General features: G+C 37.3%; 1 protein-coding gene across 2 annotated transcripts in view; it reads left to right on the top strand.

The window, feature by feature from the left end:
* PPA2 (inorganic pyrophosphatase 2) overlaps positions 1–20,080 on the top strand; it is a 96,810-nt gene that overhangs the window by 38,844 nt on the left and 37,886 nt on the right. For both annotated transcript variants that reach the window (XM_063108244.1, XM_063108243.1), the window contains one exon: positions 11,596–11,722. In XM_063108244.1, the coding sequence (XP_062964314.1) occupies positions 11,596–11,722 (127 nt within the window). The remainder of the gene's footprint in view (positions 1–11,595; positions 11,723–20,080) is intronic.

The raw sequence follows: 20,080 nt of genomic DNA, 5'->3' as shown, positions 1-20,080 counted from the left end.
CTAGCGTGCCAGCATCTTGATTTCGGTTTTGTGAAACCCTAAGGAGAGAACCCAGCCTTGCTGTACCTGGGCTTGTTGTAACCATGGAAACTGAGAGATCATAAATTTATGCTGTTTTAAGACTTTAAGCTTGTAATACTTCGTTACACAACAATAGAAATCTAACTCACAGGGTAACAGGCTTTAAGCAGTTTTCTTTTCCATTGCTTTCTGATGTTAATTGGGCCCAGTTGAAGTTTTACTGTATTCATGTTCTGAATCAGCTTGGAACTTTTGTTGTAGGCCACTGTTATGTTCTTCTCATACCAGGCTCCTGAGTTAGCAGTTGGTAAGTGTGAGCTGGTGGGTAAATGTGGAGCCCAGAGAGAAGAAATTAACATCTGTGAAAGACCTCTTATGCTCTAATTCATGTATCTTGTTATTTCCTTTGCTCTTTACTTCAGCCTTATGGGGAATAAGTGATACTTTCCCCATCTTACTGTTGAGAAACCAAAACCTAAGACTTTGTGTGAAATAATTTACCTAAGGGCAACTCTACGATTGGTGGAAGAAGAATTCAGCTCCACACATTTGTGACTTAAAAATCCTATCTTTTGAAATCTTTACACAATAGCTAGGAAAGTTGATAATAACCTTCGTCTGATTCTACCTAAAACATTTGAGGCATGTGTATGCTCTTGTTTCAGAATCTCAACTCATTTTTCAAACACAGTGAACTATATGATTCCTAGAGAATTAGTAAAAAAAAAATCTGCTATGTACATTAATTTCCTTGAAAGGGTAGAGTGACAGTTTTATAATAGAACTGGGGAAATAGGTTTCATCTTACAGCTAGAGTAGTATATTCCTTTAGTTAATGAGACCTGAAGTAATATTTACTAAATATGAAGTAAATATGTAATAATCATCTAAAGAATAGGTCTTTGTTGAGTGTATACTCCTTTCTTTTGTGCCTGCCTATGAGAAGAGTGCTTAATCAGTGTTAAGGAACATTGTGGTAGAGTCTCTTAACATCACGTTGTTAATAGGCAAAGGGAAAGAAGCAGAGTCTTGGAAGTTGATGATAGACGTGGAACCGCAGATATAGGAATTGTAAAGTTATAAGTTCCTTCAGAGGTTATGTATTATTCATTTGTTGTCTTAACAGGAATTAAACATTATGCATTCAGCATAAAAAATTCATTGAATTGATTTAGATTAAAGTGTGGAAGTTTATAAGAATTTTGCCATTTGTTCATAAGCATGATATCCCGAGTTTTTGGTTTGATTGAGTTTTCCTTTCTGGTATTCAAATGTGTTATAGCGCCGAGCCCGTGGCGCACTTGGTAGAGTGCTGCGTTGGGAGCGCAGTGACGCTCCCGCCGCGGGTTCGGATCCTATATAGGACTGACCAGTGCACTCATTGGCTCAGTGCCGGTCACGAAAAAACGACAAAAAAAAAAAAGAAACAAATGTGTTATAGCAAAGCAGTGGTTTCTTTGAAACAAAGCTGTCTCTTTCTATTGCTTATGAGATCAAAGGGCGTGTATCATTCTGATGAAACTTGGTAATCTGCTGGACATGCTTTCTTCTTGCCTTATAACTCAAAAAAATCTTATCTGTTTTTATGTTTGAAATTTCAAAATAAATTTTGTGAATAAAAATAAAACAATTTAGAATGTGCTTTTTAAAAGCTTTATGTGATTTCTGGGATTTCTGATAGATACACTTGTCCCCAGAGTCTACCACAGGTTCTTCAACTTCGACACTGTTGATATTTTGGATGGACAATTCTTTGTTACAGAGGACTGTCCTGTGCAGTATCCCTGGCTTCTTCCCACTAGATGCTGGCAATACTTCCACTGTTGTGACAACCAAAAACATCTCCAGACATTGCCAAATGTCCCCTGGAGGACAAAATTGCTTCTGGTTGAGAACCATTCATCTAGTATATCACTGAGTTAACCAGCACAGCCAACCTTTCCTTGGTAATTATGTGATAACTCTAAATTTGAACATTTTTGTTTTATAAAGGATCCTACAGGTCTTTCGATCCAATGTATCATGCCCTCCCGAAGGCTTGTGTTCTCAAGGATTACTACTCTAGTTACTACAGTTGTTCTTCATCTGACAGAGTTTCTAGATTCTTTTCCACCCTGGTTCCTTTTCCCCAGATCTCTGTTAATGACTTCTTTAAAGTGGAGTACCACTTTTAAATGCTCTTCTCTAAATACGATCCAGGCTATATAAGTTAGCATTTACACAAATGCTAACATTGTAAAATCTTTCTATGAAGCACTTTAGTTTTAATATATTGTACATTCAGAGCTGTAAATATCACCCATGTCTTGTAATTACTTGTCATATCTTCCTTTTGGACTTGGGAATCTAGAATTTAAGAAATCAGAGTCCAAACTTGAGGACAAGTACCGGAAATACTTTGTGATTGCAGCTGGTGAGAAGCATGATTGGCCAGGAAGGAGGGGGGTAAAGAAAAGAGGCAATATTTCATATAGTTGAGACCCAAACTGTAAAGGGAAATTCTTTGTTCATAATGTCACTGTGAACAATATTGCTGTTATATTTCTTTCTCAGATGTGGCTTTAATCATTAATGCCTGGAGGCAGTAAAAAGAGCAGCTGAGCTGATCAGATAGTGTCCTCTATGAATTGGTGCCAAAATCAGTTCAGAGGAGCCCATATTTAAGTTTGTGCATCTCCTGTTTCCCATCTTCAGAACCAAGAGCATCCTGCTTCTCCAGGCATCTTTCCATAGCTTTCAGTGGAAATCTAATGTCAGAGTGGATGAGGCAAAGTTATTTCCCTATAATGGCAACCATAAGGAAGAAAGACTTCTTTTTCCATTAAGAAATACTCGTAGAAAAACAGGTTAAGAAATCTGGGGTTAGGTGTTTTTTTTAAGGATGCTAAAACTAATAGGTAGTTATATGCCTTTTTATGGAATTAAGTCACCGTAGGAAGTAACATATGTAATGTCACTTAGAACTGATTGCTCAACTTTGATCCCTTAGGATGTACTTCTTGAGAAGCCTTTTCTTTTTTTTTCAGTTTCCCCATAACATTTTTGTTTATCCAGAATGGTAAAGAGAGAAATAAATTAGGATTTCCCTTAGGAACCCAAACCTTAATATTGGTGCTTACAGAGAAGTACTAATCTGTAAACCATTCTGTGAGGTACTCTGTATGGATTATCTGAATTATTTCTCACTGCTACTCTATGAAGTAAGTATTTCTATTATCCCAATTTTATATAAAATTATATTCCAGGGAAGTTCAGTAATTTCCCCCAAATCAGATAGCTAGTAATTGGCAGAGTTGGAATTGAGTACTGGGTATCTGATTCTGGAGCATGTGTTCCTAGCCTCTGTACTGTTTTGCCTCCAGTGCTAATAATTATGAGAATTTATACACATCTTTATATTCATTCTACCCATAGCCTTTAAAATTTGCTGGTTATAGCCATATAATTTCAACCATTAATGTTTGATATGACAGAGTCCTAGTTTTAGAACTCTGTTTTTATTAAGATCTATTTGATTAAATCAAAACTTGGAAATTAGGCAGCATAGGCACATGTGGCTAGAAGTGCATTATTCTATTACCAAGACAATTTAAAGATGAACGAGAATCAAAGATGAGCAAGGGGCAGGGTAAGAGCGATGAGGAGGTGAGCATGACCAACCTGGCACATCTTCCAGTGGTAATACTGTTGTGACCATCAGCTATCTTAGAAGACCTGAAAGTTTCCATACAACTGTAACTCTTTCCCTTGTGCCTACCCACAAAGTTTCACATAATAGTCAATATTTCAAAATTGAAAAATTTTAAAAAAGTCATTTTAGTGTCTTGACTGAAGTCAAGTACATTTCAACAAATTTTTCTGCAAAAAGTTTGTGCTCTTTCGCTTTTGAGATGTTTATTTTTTTGTTTGACATGTTTTTAAGAAGTTATCAGCTGATCAATTTTGTAGTTAGACACACAAAAAATAATGATTTGTTTTGTTTACAAAGTAAACTTGAAGTAGATATTGGGAAGAAGTGAACCATTCACTTAATAATAAAGTTGGGCATGGGAAGCTTAAGGGGTTGGAGTTATTTTATTATGGTTCATTTTTGACAATACTATATAACTATGAACAACTACCATCGTCAAAAATAATTTGATTAAGTTATTTAATTGAGGTAAAATTTATATATCATAAAGTTAACCATTTTAATGTGTACATTAAATTCAATGGCTTTTAATATATTTGCAGTGTTGTACAACCATCATCTCTCTGTAGTCCCAAACATTTTCATGACCCCAGAAGGAAACCCCATACCGGTTAGCAGTACCTCTCCATCCCATTCTCCCACCAGCCCCTGGTAAGCAGTAATCTGCTATCTCTGTAGATTTTCCTATTCTGGATATTTCTTATAAATGGAATCATATAGTATTCTATTATAACCTTTGTAACCTTTTGTGTGTCTGGCTTCTTTCACTTAGCATGCTTTTGAAATTCACTCATGTTGCAGCATGTATCAACACTTCATTCCTTTTTATGGCTGAATAATATTCCATTGATGTTTAATATTATATTTATCCATTCATGAATTGGTGGACATTTGGCTTGTTTCTACCTTTTAGCTATTATGAATACGGCTGCTTTGAACATTCATGTACAAGTTTTTGTTTGAATACCTCTTTTCAGTTCTTTTCACCTAGGAGTGGAATTGTTGGATCATACAGTAATTCTAAGTTTAACTTTTTGAAGAACCACTAAACTGTTTTCCATAACATTTTAGATTCCCACCAGCAATGTATGAAGGTTTCAGTTTATCTGCATCCTCACTTCTTCTTCTCCTTCTCCTCCTTCTTCTTATCATTTTAAATGATGGTCATCTAGTGGGTATAAAATAGTATTGTGATTAACTTTTAATTAAAACCAATATATCGGGCCGAACCCGTGGCTCACTCAGGAGGGTGCGGCGCTGGGAGCGTCGAGGCCACAGGTTCGGATCCTATATAGGGATGACCGGTGCTCTCACTGGCTGAGCGTGGTGCGGACGACACCAAGCCAAGTGTTGCGATCCCCTTACTGGTCCCCCCCTCCCCCCAAAAAACCAATATATATGTCTTATTTCATCTTAATCAAATATGAATAATTATTTTATCCAGGATAATTATAAATGTACTTTTTAAAGTTTTAGCATTAAGTGTGAAATGGGGCTTTTTTCCCAACTTTATTGAGGTATAGTTGACATAATAAAATATATAAACTGTGCATATTTAAAGTGTACAAATTGATAACTTTTGACATAAGTATATGCAAAACCATTAACAAAATCAAGATAATGAACACGTATTTATCACCCCCCAAATGTTTTCTCACACAGCTTTGTAATCTCTCCATCTCCCACCTCCACCCCTCTGTCCTCAGGCGAGAACTGGCCTGCTTTCTCTCACCACATATTGGAAAGAGCAGAAGCTTTGGTTTGAATTTGGTTGTGAATCCCAGATGTTCCATTCACCAGCTCTGATCTCAGGCTAAAATTACTAAACTGTTATGAATCTCAGTGTCCTCATTTCTTAGGTGAGAATGATATCTACCCTGAACAGTACTGTTTTGTGGGCATTAAATAAAATGGTATACACAGAGGACATAGTATAATGCCCATCACACAGTGCATGTTTGTAAATACTCGTTTCCTTTTCTCCCTTTGCTCTATTATTTTTCCTTTTAAGTATTTCACTACTCTTACCTAAAGGATTTACTGTCATCTCCCTAATATGAATCCAAAATACCTCATATCCATAGTATTGCAGTGGTCTTCTGATTTCTCAGCCTCTTTCGTCTCCTTTTATCATATTCTTCCTCTTTTGGAGAATCTACTCTGACACACTGTTTCCTAGATGGACAGTGACATTGGAAATAAAGAAGGCACAGATATGAGAAATGATGCACATAGTGTTGATATCATACATTTGAACTCACATGTATTCTGTCATATTTTTCTATCTTGACCTGAAGTGTTTAAATCTTTGAGAATGGGGAATTTTTTCTTCTTTGTTTTGTATAAACAGTGCCTAATATAGTGCTGGAACGTAATAGAGGCTAAACATGTGAGAGTCTGGTTAATATAATTGTGTATAGTCCCCTAAAAGTGAGATTTTGGTTTAGTTTATACAGTCACATTAATCTGTTGTATAAATTAATTAGAGCTTCATGCAGATTTATGTTAAGATTTTAGGATCATTTTGCAAATGTTCTGAAAGGATTGCTTTATGGTTTAAAATCTTAGTTTTTTGTTTTTTTCACAAAATAAATAATTTCTGGGCACAGAAGTGACTTTCTTTTGCATATCTTGCTTTCCAAATATAAAGCTGCATTTTTGAATCATGAAATTTGTTCTCAAGCTTGTGTTCAAATTTCAGGCTTACAGTGAAATTGTGTAGTCGACTAAACCTTTAAAAATGAAAGAATGCATGCATATAAACTTCACTTTGACAACTCGAGGGAACCACTGAAATAACTTTATTAAACACATGGAACATCTGTTTCAATGTCTTGCTATTGCTGGGTTTCTCTTAAAATCTTTTTTAAGCATTCTATGAAGCCTATTTTGCCTGTATCTTTAAAATATTAATAATTCTTTTATTGTCATCCATTACCTTCTTAAGGCTATATTCTAATAATTTACTAATTTTTCAGTTACTAATTTGTCTCTAGTAAATGATAAATGTAGTTTGCAATATAGATACTGTGAAGCAATTTAAAAGGATTCTCAGGTCTCTTTTTCCCCCAGTGAGCAGGAGTCAGGTTTATATTTGTATAACGATGCGTATGTTTATTTTCTGTTAAGTGTAAGTTTGTAGGCCTAGTAGATATCTTAAATTTCAAGGTATATAAATAACTTCAATTTAAGCACCAAATTGCAACAGTTTAAAACTGTTTACTTTTCAGTGCTGAATTTTTTAAATATATGGATTATGTTTTTAAAGTGATTTGATTTTTTTAAATTGCTCTTAGACACTAAAATTACTTTTTTTTAAAACTTTTTGATTTTGAAATATTGACTATTACGTGAAACTTTGTAGGCAAGCATAAGGGAATGAATTATACTTGTATTGAAACTTTTAGGGTCTTCCAAGATAGCTGATGGTCACAGCAGTATTGCCACTGGAAGATATGCCAGCTTAGTCACGCTCATCTCCTCACTGATCTTACCCTGCCCCTTGCTTATGCTTGATTTTCATTCATCTTTAAATCTTTCTGGTAGTAGAATAATAAACTTTTAGCCACACTTAACCTGTGCAGTCTAATTTCCATGACTTCTGGGCTTATTTTGGTCAGTAGAATGAAATCAGAGGTTTTACTTCAACTTCTGATTCCTCTTAATAGAACAAGAAACATGATCTCCTTTGTGGATTTAGAGCTGGCAGCCAGACAAATTCCCTCCAGAATAGAGAAAGCAAGATATGGAGGAGAGAAGCAAGATGAAGGGCAACGGCCTGTTGTATGAGAATTCTAGGAACACTAAGCCAGGGATGTTTAAAACTCAAGGTGTTTATATTATGAGTGAGCTTGAGCATCTTTTTATACTGTTTAAGGCTGTTTTTATTTTTTCTTCTGCAAATTGCCTATTCATGGTTTCTTCCCATTTTCAATTGAGTTTCTGGTGATCTTCTTGATTTTTAGTAGCTCTTCATGTATTATAGATCTTAGCCCTTTGAGTGTAACATAAGTTGCTAATTTTTTTTAACTATTAAAATAAAGTTTATTAAGACATAATTTATATACAATAAAATGTGCCCATTTTAATACACAGTTCCATGAATTTTGACAAATAAAAACACACGATCTCCACCCCCTTCAATCAAAATAGAGAACATTTCTGTCACCCCAGAAACTTCCCCTTTGGAAAGATCCCAGGCATTCTAGGTTGGTAGTCTTTTTAAGAGTTTTAAAGATTTCATTTTTTTTTTCTTTGTCTTTTGGATTACATTGCTTGTAAAGAGAAATCAGTTGTTGTTTTTATCTTTGCACCTTTACATGTAATCTTTTTTTCTCCCATCTGCCTTTATATTTTATGTCACTGGTTTTTAGCAATTTGATTACCATGTTGCCTCAGTTTGGTTTTCTTTTTTTAAATTATGGGGTTTTTTCTAAATTTTTTTTTTATTAGTATTATTTTACATTCTAAGGTATTGTTGAGCAGTTGTGGGGGAGAGGAGAAAGGGGAGGGAGATAAGATAGGAGGAGGAGGAAGGAGGAGTGGGTGTGGTTGAGGCCTGTTGCATCCCCCTCATTCTGGCAGGGGAGCCTGGGGGCTTCCTGCTGTGGCTGGTCGAGGCTGGGTTGGGTGCGGATGTCAGGGAGTTTGGCTGAGGCCCTCAGCCCTCCCCCGACCCCAGCTTGGGAGCCTGGGGGCTTCCCATCCTTCTAGGTTTTATAGGTGTTCTTTGGTGGTGTTAGACCTTTACTGGTTGATATCAGAACTTTGTCTCTGATCTGTGGGTTTTTGGTTTTTTCTTTCAGTTCTGTGTTGGATTATTCTCTACCCCCACCACTTAAACTCTGCACAGGAACTAATTTGTTGTCCTTTTGTTACTTCTAAAATGGGGTAATTTCCTGTGGGAACCAGCACTTGAGCCCTGTGGTTGAGCTAAATTGCTGCTTTGCTGCTGATTCTCTTAGGAAGGCTTTTTTTTTTGCAGATCAGATTTTAATTGTTGACCTTGCAAGCTCTTCTGGGTCTTGTGAGGTCTCATACACCTGAGTCATATGGAAACTCTGGTCTTGGCCTGAGTCTTTTGAGGAAACTGCACCCCTGCAGTTCTGTATTCCTGACCAGTCTCCACTGAGTGGTCCTGTGCTGATTGGAGGGCAGATCAGCTGTCCATGCTGTGCCCCAGTGTTCCCATGGTGGGCCAGTCTCCCCTACCCCCACACTCCAAACACTTCCCATGGTACAGGCCATGCACCAGTCACTTGTGATGAGTCACTGGCCTCTGAGTAGCTTCTTTTTTCAGTTGTCTGTCTGTGGTCCCTTGCTCCTATGTGGGTCCATGAGATCCCTGTTAGTGTTCTTGCTGGCCTGGGGGCCACCAGGGCCCTCTTCTCCCCTGCAGCCAAGAAACTTCACACAGGAGTGGTTTTTGCCAGCTCTTGTTCTGTGTGCTCACCAGCACCAGCCTTGAAGTGGTTGTGGCTTGAAATGGTTGGAGCAGTCCTTCCTTTTTCTCATTGTGGCTTTGTAAGACCTGTGCACCATGCACAAATCCCACACACGCCAGGATGGCTCACTTCACGAAAAACATGAGACAGAGACCGTTGCAATCAGGCAAGAGGAGTTTTATTCCAGCATGCTGGGGTCACTCAGTCTCCTGGACAGAAGCAGCCACGAGCTTACAACACAAGCACCTTTTATACAGTTTTTCTGGATAGACTTTTGTGACAGGATGATCTGTGGCGCCTTTAGATTTACAGGTAGGCGTTAGAAGGCTGGCTGGCACCCCGATAAGGAACAGCGCATTTCTCAATCGTTTATCTTCCCTGGGGTCTGGCCAGGTGGCCTTTAGATAAGGAACTAGTCAGTTCCTGGAACCGGGTGGGGGTCACTCCCTTCCTGGAATGTTTAGTGTGCTCGGGCCCGCCTGACCTCTATATGGTCCCTTAGAAGCTGCTTCACTTTTAAAATGTTTTTAGCAAGTTACAAAAGCAAACTGCGTATATTAAAGTTATATTTTCTTTTACAGCTTCTGCCTTCATGAACTCCACAGATCTCTCTTCTCCCCCAAGCTCTAATGTCCCCAACTTGGCATTCGTTGCTTTTTAATAGTTGGAAATTGGTTGGCAGTCCTTCCTTTTTCTCATTGTGGCTTCTGCCTTCATGAAATCCACAGATCTCTCCTTTCCCCCGAGCTCTAATGGCCCCAACTTGGCAGTTGTTGCTTTTTAATAGTTGGAAATCGGTTGGTTGTAGGAGAGAGTCATGCTGGGTACCATCTATTCTACTGTTTTGATCCAAGAAGATCACTTGGTTTTCTTTGTGTTTATTCTGATGGGGACTTTTTGTACTTTCTCAATCTGGGGTTTATAATTTTCACCAGATTTGGGAAGTTTGTGGACATCATTTCTTTAAATATTTTTCTGCCTTCTCTTTCCCGTTTTGGGATTCCAATTAAGGTACAGTGCTTGGTGTTGTCTCATAGGTCGTTGAGATTATTAATTTTTCATTGGCCTTTTTGTCTTAATTTGTTTTTTATTTTTGTGGGTTTTTTTGTTTGTTTTGGTGGCTGGCCAGTACCAGGATCCAGATCCTTGAACTTAGTGTTAAAAGGCTGCATCCTAACCAACTAAGCTAACCGGCCAGGCTTTGTGCTTCAATTTGGAAATTTTCTGTTACTGTATCTTCCAGTTCACTATTTATCTCTTTGGCTATTTCTATTTTGTTCTTAAGCTCATCTAGAGAATTTTTTATTTCAGATAATGCATTTTTTCCTCTCTAAAAGTTCTATTTGTTTTTGTTTTTATATTCCCACTTTTCTTCTTTACATTTTTATTTTCTTCCTTAAATCTTTAAACATATTCAAATAATTGTTTTAAAGATCTTGTTTGTTAATTCCATCATCTGTTATTTTTGGATTTGTTTCTGTTGAATTCCATCCCCTCCCACCACCACCCCCACCCCCCACTCCCATGTTAGGGCTTACATTTTCCTGTTTATTGACAGAATTTTGGATGCTGTGAATGTTATGCTGTTGAGTGCCTGGATTTTGTTGTCACAAGAATATTTGTTTTGGCAGGTAGTTACTTGTGGATCAGTTTGATTGTTTTTAGGCATTTTAAAAATCTTTGTTAGGGCAAGTCTAGAATAACCCTTACTTGAGGACTTGTTTAGTTCTCCTGCCAAGGCATGACTCTTTTAGGCTCTCTATTGAATGCACCTCATGCTGAACAAGGTTATCCTGGGTGGTAGGAACTCATCTTATAGCTCTCTGGTAGTTATTCTTTGCTTGGCCTTGTTGGGTCTCACCCCATGCATGCACAGATTAGTATCTCATCATCTCAAAGGACCCCCTATGTAGATTGCTGGAATTATTTCTCATCTGCAGTACTCTGCCCCATTAATTCCAGCTGCCTTACCCTCCCTGTTTTTTAACTCTGTTCTTTAACCTCATTGAGGCCCAAGCTCTTACTGGGTTTCCCTTCCCTGTGACATGGTGTGGAATGTGTGTTGAGCACAAGGCCAGGGCAATCACAGTGCTCTCCTTATTTGTTTACTTCTCTCTTGAGTCACAGCCCTATACTGCCTGTTTAATGTCTGAAAAGAGTCATTTCATATATTCTGTCCAGTTTTCTAGTTGTTTACAGTGGGAGGGCAAGTTTTTCTTTATCAGTAATTCTGTCATGGGTGAAAGTGGAAGTTCTGAGATACTTAATTCGAAAAGGGATGTTGCAAGGCAGGCTTTATGGTTATGTTTATATTATTTTTAATTGTTGAAGCTTTATTAAATTTCAGCCTATTGCCTTTATTCTTTTGTATTAGTTTTTGTGATGTATGTGTAAACTCTCTAAAGTCTTGCAAATGGTGAATTTCTTTTCTATTTAAAGGTTTTTTCTCGTGGAGAGGTTATTCATGTGAAGATACTTGGAATTTTGGCTCTTATTGATCAGGGTGAAACAGATTGGAAATTAATTGCTATCAATGTGAATGATCCTGAAGCTTCAAAATTTCATGGTAAGTCTAACTTTCCAGAAAATAAAAGTAATTGGTGTGTTGGTAGAATTCTTAGAACTTAAAGGGGGCTCACATAAAGCACAATTTATATACTTGGGAGTTAAATTTGTGTTTTTTTATTCTCTTTGCATGGAATACAAAGGGCAAACCAATATAATTTTGTCTGGGTTGTGTCATACTGCTAGGAGGAGTGAGAGATAGAGACAGACAACTATATAAGTTCTCCCCTATTCCTTTCTTTTCCTCTCCCTCTCTTTCTTCCTCCCTTCCTTCCCTCGTTCCTCTCTTGAAGGATTGTGATGGCCCAACTTCTATTGCAAATTATGAGTTTTGAAAGCATCCTTCGACTAGGAATGAAAGCATATATTTTTACCCTGAAAACTTTGTTCATGTGACTAACAGGAAAAAACTAAGGAAGGGAATGTTCATGAACAACATAAGCCATTTCTACCCCTGGCTTTTGTTTTGTTTTGTACAAATGAAGGGAAAGATAACTTCCACCTAATGAAATTTTGATGTCCCAGAAATTTAAGTTCAGGAAATAGTTTGATATGGTCTAGAGTTGATGTTTTTCGGAATCAGGCAGACTTCAGTTCGAGTTCTGGCTGTGCTACTTCCTAGTTGAGTGATTTTGGGTAGATATTTAACCTTCCTGAATTTCAGTTTGCTCATCTATAAAGGGAGATAATTATTTCCACCTGTGAGGTTGTTGACAGTATAAAAGATGATTTATTTAAAGCATCTGTCTTCCACATACCAACTGTTGAATATATGGCAACTATTATTGTTTTTTGATTTTTTTCACCCCATTTTCCCTTTTAGTTTCATCCTTATTCAAGGTCTTGGTTCCTTCTAAAACTCAATTCTTATCTAATCTAGAAAATGCACCATTTCTGAGATGGTTGAAACATATTAACATTTATGTGTTAACCTCTCTTAGTTTATGTGCATTTGTAGGGAAAGTGAAGGAAAATGGTCAGGGCCCCTCAGATGTTCAGAATCTTGCTGAGAATTTGGTGTAAATATGCATGTGCACCCAGGTGTTCCTTGGCTGTTGTTTAATGTAATTGCATATGTGTGCCCAGGTGTCCTGGGTTATGGACTTAAATATAAAGGATGAGTGGCTCTGATCCATGGGGCCCCTGCCCCTCCCCTCAGATGCCCCTGGGGGGGCCATGAGGTTGCTGCTGCTGCCAGTAGGATGCCCTGAGAATGCTGCTGCCACTGCTGCTACCGACGGATCTGCTGTAAGCTGCTGCTGCTGCTGAGGACTGAGCTCATGTCGTCTGCTAGTGGCTCCTGGGCTCTTTCCCAGTTACCTAGTGTAGACCTGCGTGTGAGGGGTCTATGACCCAGCCTAGCATGTGAGAGGTCTAGTGACCCAGTCTGTACAATGGATTTGAAGGGTTTGAGCCCTAGCCCTGACAATACAAATGGAAACTTAGTATAACTAAAATAATGAAACATTTTGGCTTTAGTTATGATTTGCCTAGCCATACAATTAACATAGCTATTTCCTAAACCCAACAACTGGTGTAGTTGTGTAGCTTTATGGCATTTAAAACTTTTTCTTGGAGCTGGCCCATGGCTCACTTGGGAGAGTGCGATGCTGATAACAGCAAGGCCACAGGTTCAGATCCCTGTATAGGAATGGCCATTTCGCTCACTTGGGAGAGCCTGGTGCTGACAACACCAAGTTAAGGGTTAAGATCCCCTTACTGGTCATCTTTTAAAACAAAACAAAAAACACTTTTTCTTGCACATGGAACAGCAAGAGGGTGAAGTGCATATAACCTCAGGGTCAAAAATGTAAAAACTATAATTAAAATATGAGACTCAAGTCCATAAACCATATATATTATCTATCATTATTTTACCCTGGTTTCGTCTATTTTCATATAGTACTCATATATACATATGTAAGAAGAGTAGATAAATATTATCTAGTTTTTAAAATCTTTTGGTACCTTAAGTACGCCTCAAATGAGAAATTGATAATAGTGCTACAGACAACCAGAACAAATCATCCAACTAGCTCATTTGTGATGTGGCACACTAAAGTCATCAAACTCTACTGAGACCCTGAATGAAACTAGTATTTAGGTGGAATTAGCCCAGCATTGTTGGAGATAGGATTTGACATTTTAAACTGTCTAGCATATACCAAGCACTGGTGCCTGTTCTAGAAGGTGTTATTGTTCTTAATTTAGAAGATACTCAGAGGATTATATAAGTTACTCAAGTTTGCAAATCTAATAGTACAGAGACTGAACTCATTTCTTTCTGTTTCTAAAGCTCATTGCTCATCTATAGTACTATATAGAGCAATTCATACTTGATTTAGTAATTTATAGTATTTGTAACCAGCATAAGCTTAAGTAACATACTCCTTGAGTTTCCTAAGGGTTAGAATGAAAAATTGTAACTCTTTTCATTTTATTTCTGTTGTGTACTCAGAATGAAAATGACTTTGCCCTTCGGGTATCTTTCTGAATTCCCTGTGTGTGTTGCTTGTATGAAGTGACATGCAGAAATACTGAAGCCAGTTACTGATTTAGGCTGAGAAGAAATTACGGGGCTTTGTAGGGTAGATGCTGGACATAGCCCTATTCCGCCCATCCCTTGCATACCAGAGTTCCCCTCTTTCCTCCTTGGGGAGGCTGCCCCAGGTTGTTACTCAAGTAAAGGCACGTCTCCTTTAGATAAATAAAGATGCTGAAAGAAGCAGGACATGAAGTACATGAAAGTGATTTACATTAGCTGGTGAGGGGACTGCATGTGAAAGTGATTTACATTCTGTTAGCTATATAGCTGCTGTGTGTACTCCGTGGCAGTGCAGGCCTCTTAGGAACTGTCTGCCAATAAGTCTGATAAACCAATGTCTGTCTACCTGCTGGATTTCTGGGTGATTTCTGTGGAATAGGTAAACATTATGCAAGTGCCTTCTCAGATTTGGGGCTCCCCCGTTACAGGCTTGAATAATTAAAGCAAGAAATTATTGTTTTGAAAGAAAAAAAAGGACATTTTCCATTCCACTAAAAGGTAACATGCGTATTATCTCCATCATAAAAAATACAGCAGTATTTCTTATGACATTTCTAAAATCAAAGATTAAAAGACTAGTTGAGTTTTATTGACATGTTTTGCTCTGAAATGATTTACTAACATTGTGTTTTGTATTTATTTCCAGAATGAGTAAGGTATATGGGGAAAATGGAAATTTTTTAACTTAAGGATATTTATATGTTGTTCACAATGGTTAGTACCTTAGTACTCCTAGTCTGTATCTAGATTTTGTAAAATAAGTTCTGTAGTCTTAGGAGTTGTAAGTTTTTCTTTTGTTACCTCTCATTTCTTTTACCTTCACATTATTGTTAATATATTCCATGTATCTATATTGAATTTTCTTCTCTCTTCTCCCTTATTTTACAGTGATCCAAGAAAAAAACAGATGTAGGCACAAATTGAAAGGAAGAAGAAATTGCAGTATACATTTTTTAAAATTATAAATCATGCTTAATCATAAAGCATGATTTTTAAAATAATTTCATCATAGATGGCCCTATATAGCATATTTTTTTAAATTTGAACTCAAGTTTTGACTTATAATTATCATCTCTCTCAAACATCATCTAGCTGTTCTCTCAACTATTTCAAACAGAAGACAGAGTTACTGTTTTTCTGCTGCTTTAGCAAATGTTAACAGACAGAAATCATGCCTGATCTTACTTTTTCTTCTGCACTCATAGCCTTGTGTATTATGTTTTCATTAGCACCTACTAAGGCAAGATGAGGAGGGAGCACTGAGTCAGAACTAAGACATGCTCAGTAATGGCAGGTTTTGAAAGCCTTCTAAATTTGTGAAGGGTTTTTAAAAAGTTCTTTTTGAAAGATGTTTTTATGATGTGATTACAATATTTAGTGGCTTTCTATTTTGTATCATAATAAGTAATTCATCTTCTAAAGTTACCTGACCTAATTTGAGAGGAGCTTAAACATTGTAAGCACATAGCTTGGTATTTTATATGATGTTACAGGTTAAAAATAGAACTTAGACTGGGGCCACGGAAATAAAGGAATTAGCTTCATGGTTTTGAGATCAGGTGAAATGCCTTTTGTGAAATCTTATAGTAAGATAAAAATATATTTGGATTCATATGATTAAATATTAGCTGATAGATAGTATTTTTTACCTATGACAGTTTTTGAAAAATTATCTTTGATCAATAATATTTAATCTTAAATCAAGCAACTTTTAAAATTTTTAGTATGTCTCCTACATTTACCTTGTTCTTTAATTTTTTAATTTTATTTTTTATTTTCTTTTAGTTCTCTTTTTATTTTATTTTTTTTATATTGTAAGATGTTGGCAGAGCAGTTGTGGGGGAGAGGGATGGGGAGAGGGATAGGGTGGGAGGAGGAGCAAGGAGGGAGGGGGGCATGGTTGAAGCCTGTGGCACCCCCCCTCATTCCGTCAGGGGAGCCCAGGGGACTTTCTGCTGTGGCTTAGTTGTGGCTGGGCTGGATGTGGACTTCCGGGGGACATGACTGAGGCCCTCAGCCCTCTCCTGCCCCAGCTTGGGAGCCAGGTATGCTTCTGGCAGCAGTCTGGTGGTTGTTGCTGGGCTGGATGTGGATGTCACCGGGGCATGGTTGAGCCCTTGGCTTTCTCTCAGCCCCAGCTTGGGAGCCTGGAGGACTTCTGGTCCTTCTAGGTTTCGTAGGTGTTCTTTGGTGGTCTTAGACCTTTACTGGTTGATATCAGAACTTTGTCTTTGATTTGTGGAGTTTTGATTTTTTCTTTCAGTTATGTGTTGGATTATTTGCTATTCTCACCACTTAAACTCTGCACTGGAACTAATTTGTTGTCTTTTCATTACTTCTAAAATGGGGGAACTTCCTGTGGGAACCAGCACTTGATCCCTGTGGTTGAGCTAAATTGCTGCTCTGCTGCTGATTCTCTGGAGAAGGCTTTTTGTGAAGCTCAGGTTTTAATTGTTTACCTTGTAAGGTCTTCTGGGTCTTGTGAGGTCTGGTACACCCGAGTCATGTGGAAACTCTGGTCTTGGCTTGAGTCTTTTCAACAAACTGCATTCCCTGCAGTTCTATATTCCTGACCAGTCTCCACTGAGTGGTCCTGTGCTGATTGGAGGACAGATCAGATACCCATGCTGTGCTCCAGTGTTCCACCGGTAGGCTAGTCTCTCCCCCTACCACCTGCATTCTAGACACTTCCCATGGGTCGTGCCACAGGCTGTTCCCTTGTGATAACTCACTGGCCTCTGAGTGGCTCCTTTTTTCATTGTCTGTGGCCCTTTGCACCTATGTGTGTCCATGGGATCCCTGTTCATGTTCTTGCTGGCCTGGGGGCCAGCAGGGCTCTTTTCTTCCCTGCAGCCTCTGAACAACTTCGTATGAAGGGTACAGCAACAGTTTTTGCCAGCTCCTGTTCTGTGTGCTCATCAGGGCCAGCCTTAAAGTGTCTGGGGCTCAAAATGGTCAGAGTAATCCATTCTCTCATCGTGGCTTCTCCTACTTTCATGCACTCCATAGGTCTCTCCTCTTTCCCTGAGCTCTAGCCGCCCCACCTTGGCAGTTGTTGCTTTTTAATAGTCGTAACTTGGTTGTGGGAGAGAGTGACTCTGGGTACTGTCTGTTCTGCCATCTTGATCTGAAGTCTCGAGTTGAGTTTTAAATGAGGTGAATTTTGAGGTACCTGATATTGATACCTTGTTTATTTATTTTACATGCATGAGAAGGCAGAATTCAGGAGAGTAAAGGCACTGGTTTTACACCAGTGAAAAACCACTGAAAACCAGGAAATTTTGCTTTCAGGATCTGCAGTTGGTTGAATCTATAGATGAGGAACCCACGGATATGGAGTGCTGACTCTGCTTTTAAGGAGAAGTTTGATTCTTGATAAGTAGTCTCAAATTTTCTTCGCAGTTTTTATTCATTTTTGTCTATCTCCATAGCTGATGGCTTCTGCCAAGAGGGCTCCATCCCTGAGCATTTTTCACCTTTACTCTGGAGCGTTGTGAGCCAAAAGTAAATGGGCACATTCTTTATTTCCTAACAGCAAAGCAAGATGTAAAGGAGTGTTTCCGTGGAAGACAGCAGGCAGCGGATGGGTTCGAGCAGATCACGTGGCGAGACCACATTTACCTTCTAACACAGAATCACAAACACAGGATTTTAGATGGCATTTAAAAAATTTTTTTTCAATTAATTGTATACTTGGAAATAAAAACTCAGAAGTATAAAAAAGTATGTAAAATAAAAACTAAAGTTCTCCTCACCTCCCACCGTATTTTACTTCACATATTTTTCCCCGTATGTTTTTAATTCTTTAAAGTAATTGTTTCCATTCTGTAAACAATGTGCTTACACCCCTGTTTCTTCATTTATGTACAATTGGCCCTCTGTACCCGTGGGTTCCACATCCATGGATTCAACCTGTTGCATATCAAAATGTTTGGGAGAAAAATTGTCTGTACTGAACATGTACAGAATTTTTGTCATTATTCCCTCATTGTTTTATAGCTATTTACATAGCATTTACATTTTACTAGGTATTATAAGTAATTAGAGATGATTTAAAGTATATGGAAGAATATGCATAGGTTATATGCAAATACAGATTTCGGTAACTGTAGGAGTTCCTATTTTCATCCACAGATTTTGGTAACTGCAGGAGTCCCTATTTTCATCCTGGAAATACAGCATGACTGTATTTTCCCTGTTGATTCATGTTGCTACTTTGAAAGACAAGGAATTTAACTTCTTAAACATTTTTTAACTGTTACCTTATTTATCTTCTATTATTTTAATAACTCTGAATATTACACTAAGAGCTGTATTTATTGCTTCAGTGACTTTAAACAATAACTATTGACTACCCTGTATAGAACTTAGCACATTGACATGTCTATTTTTTTTTTTTTTTTTCCCTTCTCTGCCCTAACAGCCCAGCTTCTTTTGGCTACATTATTATTAGTTCTACAGTGTCAAAATTTATAATGTTTAAGTTAGGTTCTTTATAATTGCTTTTTATATTTTGTCTGTTGGTTGAATCTGAAAGTTAAAAATTAGGTAGCATTTACCATATAATTGTGTGATTATTATTCACCTAGTTTATCATACTCTGTATTAAATGATAATTTTGGACAGACTGCTGTCTGAGCCTGCTGCATAGCTATCATGTATGAATTGAAATTTTATGACAATTTAAACATTTGTCATCTATATTTCTTAGCATCTTTGTGAAATAAACAAGAAGAAAGATTTAAAACATTTAGGGAATGGCAGCTATCTGGAAAACAAAATTTTTTTTTTCTTCTTTTTTTTGGTGGCTGTCCAATACAGGGATCCAACCCATGACCTTGGTGTTATAAGGCTGTGTGCTTTAACCAACTGAGCCAACTAGTGAGCCCCGGAAATTTTTTTTTTAATTCTGTGCTTCTCTGGGCATGTATGTAATACAAGAATTTATAGTTTTATTTCTTATGTGTTTTTATCACTACTTAGATATTTAAAAATTAAATCTACTTATATTAATTTCCACTACTGTAAGAAAAAGAAGCTGTTATTTGATGTGGTTAGTACAAATTTTTCCTTTTTTGAAAACAAAGAAATCTTTTAGTTTAAAGACAGTATGTTCTTATATATATATATATATATATATATATATATATATATATATGTATATTTTTCTTTTTACTATATTAATATAGACACATTTAAGTTGTGATTCATCAAAGAAGTTTTGGGGTTTTATTTGTGATGAAATAACTTCTTTGACCCTAATGAGCATATGTGCAGACTTTGATAGAATATAATATCCTGTTTTAGTATAGTTTATAGTTTTTAACTTTGACATGAAACTTACATTAGCCATTGCATCAGAGAGCATGTTTCAATTAGTGAAAAACTTGTTTCTGGCTGTATTTCTGTACTTTAACATTATTGTTTTAAATCTTCAAGTTTCACCTTCTGAAACCGGACTAGCTACTGCAAAAATCTAAAATAAAAAAGTGTAAATAGCATTTGAAGCCAAATTCCTTGTACTGCCTGATAGAAAATTGGTCATTTTGTCAGGCTTATTAACACTCAGAGAGCACTAAGACCATTTAATGTACTGTAATTAGGTTCCAGGTCCTAATGCTCTTAACGGTAGCTTAATGGCCTGAAAGAGTTAATAAGACTCCCAGGGCACCTAAATTGTTACTGCAGAATGCGTTAGCCATTAGGGATAATAGCACTTGGTTATGAAATAACCAAGTTCAGGGCTTTTTAAAAAGATTGAAATGCTAGAGCATGTGTAATTTCTCTCTTGGCTAAATTAACCACCTTCTATAA

The sequence above is a fragment of the Cynocephalus volans genome, chromosome 9 (genome assembly GCF_027409185.1).
Source record: "Cynocephalus volans isolate mCynVol1 chromosome 9, mCynVol1.pri, whole genome shotgun sequence".
In the NCBI taxonomy this organism is placed as follows: Eukaryota; Metazoa; Chordata; class Mammalia; order Dermoptera; family Cynocephalidae; genus Cynocephalus; species Cynocephalus volans.
The sequence above is the reverse complement of the archived record's forward strand: the minus strand, read 5'-3'. Positions and strand labels throughout refer to the sequence as shown.